Source organism: Sapajus apella, unplaced genomic scaffold, assembly GCF_009761245.1.
Source record: "Sapajus apella isolate SASKATOON/1434 unplaced genomic scaffold, GSC_monkey_1.0 scaffold71, whole genome shotgun sequence".
Classification (NCBI taxonomy): domain Eukaryota; kingdom Metazoa; phylum Chordata; class Mammalia; order Primates; family Cebidae; genus Sapajus; species Sapajus apella.
The window spans coordinates 8,157,584-8,163,379 of record NW_022437011.1 but is presented as its reverse complement, the minus strand read 5'-3'; the positions used below and the strand labels follow the sequence as shown (position 1 = coordinate 8,163,379).

Below are 5,796 nucleotides of genomic sequence, written 5' to 3'. Positions count from 1 at the left end.
AGCCTCGGCCTCCCAAAGTGCTGGGATTACAGGCTTGAGCCACCGCGCCCGGCCAGGAGTTCTTTATATATTCTGATATTAATCCCTCATCAAATCATCAAATATATGACTTGCAAATGTTTTCTCCCATTCTGTGGGTTGCCTTTTCATTCTCTTAATGGTGTTCTTTGATGCACAAAGTTTTTCATTTCAATGAAGACCAATTTGTTTATTTTTTTTCTTTTGTTTCCTGTGCTTTTTTTTTTTTGAGGCAGAGTTTCTCTCTTGTTGCCTAGTCTGGTGTGCAATGGCGCGATCTTGGCTCACTGCAACCTCCGCCCCCTCCCGGTTCAAGCAATTCTGCCTCAGCCTCCCAAATAGCTGGGATTATAGGCATGAGCCACCATACCCAGCTAATATTTTATTTTTAGTAGAGATGGGGTGTCTCCATGCTGGTCAGGCTGGTCCCAAACTTCCAACCTCAGGTGATCTGCCTGACTTAGCCTCCCAAAATGCTGGGATTACAAGTGTGAGCCACCACGAGTGGCTCTGTTTCCTGTGCTTTTGGTGTCATTATCCCTATCCAATGTAATGAAATTTTTCCCTTATGTTTTCTTCTAAGAGTTTTATAGTTTTAGCTCTTACATTTAGGATTTTATATATTTCGAGTAGTTTTTAATGTGGTCAATATCCTTGATAGGACAATGGAAACTTGGCGGACAGTGAAATGAAATATCTGGGCAGTCCTATTACTGCTGTTCCAAAATTGGATAAAAATCCAAAACTAGGAGAAGGCCAGGCAGAAGAGATTTCAGATGAATTAATGGAGTTTTCCCTGGAAGGTCAAGAAGCCAAGGTAAAGTTCCTGTAATAGTATCTTTGCATTCTTCATATTCCTTTTTAATACAAAAGTATATTTCTAAATTAGGCTTTCAGTTAGTTTAAGGACTAAGTTAGGTTGCAACTTGGTATGTAAAGACTCAAGTACAAAGGCATCCTCAGGCCAAATTTAGTTTAACAATTCATTCTTTGTTTTTTGACATGGAGTCTTGCTCTGTTGCCCAGGCTAGAGTGTAGTGGTGCCATATTGGCTCACTGCAACCTCCGCCTCCCAGGTTCAAGCAATTCTCCTGCCTCAGCCTCCCGAGTAGCTGGGATTATAGGCATGCACGCCCGGGTAATTTTTTATATTTTAGAGACAGGGTTTCCCCATGTTGGCCAGGCTAGTATTGAACTCTGGACCTCAGGTAATCCACCTGCCTCAGCATCCCAAAGTGCTGGGATTACAGGCATGAGTCACTGTACCCAGCCAACAATTCATTCTTAAATAAAAAAAATTTTTTTTTTTTTTTTAGACGGGGTTTCACCACGATGGCCAGGCTGGTCTTGAACTCTGGACCTTAGGTGATCCACCCACCTTGGCCTCCCAAAGTGCTAGGATTACAGGCGTGAGCCACCACACCTGGCCTAAATAAACAATATTTTATGCCTAATATGTAGCAGCCACTCTACTAAATGCTAGGGCTACAGAGATCAACAAGATGTGATAACCTTTATTTATTTATTTATTTACTTATTTATTTATTTGAGATGGAGTCTCACTGTGTCACCCAGGCTAGAGTACAGTGTTGTGATCTTGGCTCACTGCAACCTCCATCTCTTAGGTTTATGTGATTCTCCTGCCTCAGCCTCCCAAGTACCTGGGATCACAGGCGCATACCACCATGCCTGGCTAATTTTTTGTAATTTTAGTAGAGATAGGGTTTCGCCATGTTGGCCAGGCTGGTCTCGAACTCCTGACCTCAAGTGATCCACCTGCCCCGGCCTCCCAAAGTGCTGAGATTACAGGCATGAGCCACCACGCCTGGCCTGACCTATCTTTAGACTGTAGGGCTATCTGACTGATAGGTTATCAGGTCACTACAGGAATCTTCTTACTCCTGGTGAATAGGTTCCTGTCAGTAGTTTGAGTGGATTAGCAACAAAGTAATCTAGTGTAAGTGATGCCTCCAGGATAATAGTAACATATAGAATATACCTAATGTGACTTTTTAGGTATTTTATAATATAGACTTCTGTTTCCTTTTGTCTTTCCCATATCACTGAGAGATATACTTGAAGGCTGTGGGTTATAGGCTATATACTGATATGCCAAAGATAGTGTCTGAGGCATTTAGTTTTTTTTTTTTTTTTTTTTAAATAGGGTCTTGCTTTGTAGCCCAGGCTGGGGTACAGTGGTGTGATCATAGCTCACTGCAGCCTCGATCTCCAAGGCTCAGGCAGTCTTCACACCTCAGCCTTTGAGTAGCTGAGGCACATGCCACCATACTTGGCTAATTTTTTGTATAGACGGGTTCACCATGTTGCTCAGGCTAATCTCAAACTCCTGGGCTCAAATGATTCACACACCTTGGCCTCCCAAAGTGCTGGGATTACAGGTGTGAGCTATCATGACTGGCCTGCATTTAGCTTTTTTTTTTTTTCAATTGAAACAAAATCTCACTCTGTCGCCCAGGCCGGAGTGCTGTGGCACGATCTCAGCTGACTGCAACCTCTGCCTCCTGGGTTCAAGTGATTCTTTTGCCTCAGCCTCCCAAGTAGCTGGGACTATAGGTGCATGCTACCATGCCTGGCTAATTTTTGTATTTTTAGTCGTTATGGGGTTTCACCATATTGGCCAGGCTGGTCTCGAACTCCTGACCTCGTGATCTGTCTGCCTTGGCCTCCCAAAGTGCTGGGATTACAGGTGTGAGCCACTGCGCCTGGCCTGCACTTAGCATTTCTAAATCAACTTTGTTTCTTTGAAACAAGCAGGGCTATGAGTTTGTCTTTAAAATTTATTCATTTCACAAGACCAGTGTGGTATAGTGGAGTTAGGACAGTTGCATTCTAGTCCTAATGCTTTCATTTATTTTTATTTTTTTGAGACAGAGTTTCACTCTTGTTGCCTAGGCTGGAGTGCAATGGCATGATCTCAGCTGACTGCAACCTCTGCCTCCCAGGATCAAGCAATTCTCCTGCCTCAGCCTCCTGAGTAGCTGGGATTACAGGCATGTGCCACCATGCCCAGCTAATTTTGTATTTTTAGTAGAGACGGGGTTTTTTTTTTTTTTCTTGGAGACGGAGTTTCGCTCTTGTTACCCAGGCTGGAGTGCAATGGCGCGATCTCGGCTCACCGCAACCTCCGCCTCCTGGGTTCAGGCAATTCTCCTGCCTCAGCCTCCTGAGTAGCTGGGACTACAGGCACGCGTCACCATGCCCAGCTAATTTTTTGTAGTTTTAATAGAGACGGGGTTTCACCATATTGACCAGGATGGTCTCGATCTCTTGACCTCGTGATCCACCCGCCTCAGCCTCCCAAAGTGCTGGGATTACAGGCTTGAGCCACCGCGCCCGGCCAAGACGGGGTTTATCCATGTTGATCAGGCTGGTCTTGAACTCCTAACCTCAGGTGATCCGCCCACCTTGGCCTCCCAAAGTGCTGGGATTACAGGCATAAACCACTGTGCTCAGCCTTATTTTTAACATTTATTTGTTTAGTAGAAAGGTTTTTGCTCTGCTCTGTCGCCCAGACTGAAGTGCAGTGGTGAACTCCCCGGCTCAAGCAATCCTCCCACTTCAGTTTCCTGAGTCGTAAGGACTGCAGATTCATACCACCATGCCCAGCTAATTAAAAAAAAACTTTTTTTTTTGGAGACGAAATCTCTCTCTGTCGTCCAGGCTGGAGTGCAGTGGCGTAATCTTGGCTCACTTGTAGAGATGAGATCTTGCTGTGTTGCCTAAGCTGGTTTAGAACTCCTGGGCTCCAGCAGTCCTCTTGCCTTTGTTGTGGGATCTTTAGGGTGTCGCTTTTCTGGCCAGAAACCTCTGTGGTCAGTAGTGCCTTTGCCTGAGTTCTTGTCCTGCATTGAGTTACACAGACAAGTGGAGGGTGAGCAAGACGAAGAGCTTTATTGAGTGTTAGAACAGCTCAGAGGAGACCAGAAGGGGGCAGCTCCTCTCTGCAGGCAGTTTGTCTTATCCAGTATTCAGCTCTCAGCAAAGAGGAGGTCCTGGAGTAGGTGGCTTCTCTCTGCAGGCAGGTCCCCGTTGACTTCCTAGCTCTCACCAGTCAGCATAGCTCCTCTTTCCTCTCTGGTTGTGTGATCTTCTCTCTGTCTTCTGCCCTGCTCTGGCTGAGCCTGAGGCTTTTATGGACCTCAGAGTGAAGAAAGTGCTCCCTGATTGGTTCATGGACTGCTGGAAAAGGCACACAAATCCCCATCTGGTGGGCGGGACTGGCAGTCCAGCCCCTAGCCTTTAAGCCCTTCCTGACCTGAAGATGGGGCCTTATGGGAACCTCCTTTCCACCCAGAAGCCTGTCTGCCTCTCTCAGCAGTCCATGGCCCCAGGCTGCTCACACCAAGGTGCACCTGCAGGCCAGCACTGGGCTCTCTGTCTCTGCTTGGCCTCCCCTCTTAATGCTTCTCTGTACCCAAATTCTGGAGGGGGCAGAGGCTGCAGGGTGCTCCCCCAATCGTGTGCACAACCCCCAAGACTGTGACAGCACCTGGGCTTGCCCTAACCCCACTCCGAGATTGGAGCGGGTGTTGGGAGCAGAGAGAAGTGGGAAGGGGCAGGCCTTCCCAGGCCCCCATTGGTACAGGCTGCAGAGACACTTAGGTCCTGCACCTGGGAGGGCGGCTGCAGCTGCACTCAGGAGGGCAGTGATCCTGCCTGCTCCTGGTCCCTGCCAAGAGCACAGGGAGGCTCAGATCTGCAGCTACAACTTGGGTGGCTGCAACACCACCTTGGAGGGCAGGGCTTCTGCCTGCTCCATGGAGCAGGAGGCCCAGGTTTCCAGCAGCACCAGGGGAGCTCCTGCCCCAACTCAGAAGGGGCAGGGCTCCTGCTAGCTCCACGCATCATGCAGCCTTATCCATGCCTTTCTGCTGCAACCGGCATGATGATGGCAGCAAGCCCTCTGGAGCTGCAGCTGCTATTACCTTGGCCTCTCAAAGTACTGGAATTACAAGTGTGAGCCACCATATCCAGCCTCATTCTTTTATTTACTTGGTGTTATGACTGTTCACAAGATAACCACTTGATCTCAGTTTTTAATTTATAAAATGGAGAGCATAATAATTAAAAACTACCTCCTCAATAGGCTTGTCGTGAATAAAATATTAAAAGCAGTTCGTGTCTTCATCACATACACACAAAGGGTAACTGTGTGATGAAGGATATGTTAATTAAGTTCATTGTGGTAATCTTTACATAATATATACATAAATCATTACATTGCACTCCTTTAGTATATATAAATTTTGTCATTTATACCTCAATAAAATAGAAAAAAAAAACCCTAAAGAACAGTTTATAATACAGTTGTAACCCATTATCTGCAGGGAATGCATTCTGAGACCCCCAGTGGATGCCTAAAATTGCAGACAGTACTGAACCCTATATATACTGTGCTTTTCCTATGCATATATTCCTGCGATGGAGTTTTTTACTTAGGCATAGTAAGGGATTAACAATAATAACTAAGGCCGGGCGCGGTGGCTCAAGCCTGTAATCCCAGCACTTTGGGAGGCCGAGGCGGGTGGATCACGAGGTCAAGAGATCGAGACCATCCTGGTCAACATGGTGAAACCCCGTCTCTACTAAAAATACAAAAAAAATTAGCTGGGCATGGTGGTGCGTGCCTGTAATCCCAGCTACTCAGGAGGCTGAGGCAGGAGAATTGCCTGAACCCAGGAGGCGGAGGTTGCGGTGAGCCGAGATCGCACCATTGCACACCAGCCTGGGTAACATGAGTGAAACTCCGTCTCAAAA

The 5,796-nt window shown here is 46.8% G+C and overlaps 1 protein-coding gene across 6 annotated transcripts in view; it reads left to right on the top strand.

Moving 5' to 3' along the window:
* CDC25C (cell division cycle 25C) overlaps nucleotides 1-5,796 on the top strand; it is a 49,248-nt gene that overhangs the window by 11,571 nt on the left and 31,881 nt on the right. For 5 of the 6 annotated variants that reach the window (XM_032250395.1, XM_032250394.1, XM_032250389.1 and 2 more), the window contains one exon: nucleotides 680-835. The exons of the other annotated variant lie outside the window; for it this stretch is intronic. In XM_032250395.1, coding sequence (XP_032106286.1) covers nucleotides 680-835 — 156 coding nt within the window. The remainder of the gene's footprint in view (nucleotides 1-679; nucleotides 836-5,796) is intronic. 6 annotated transcript variants of the gene reach the window in all.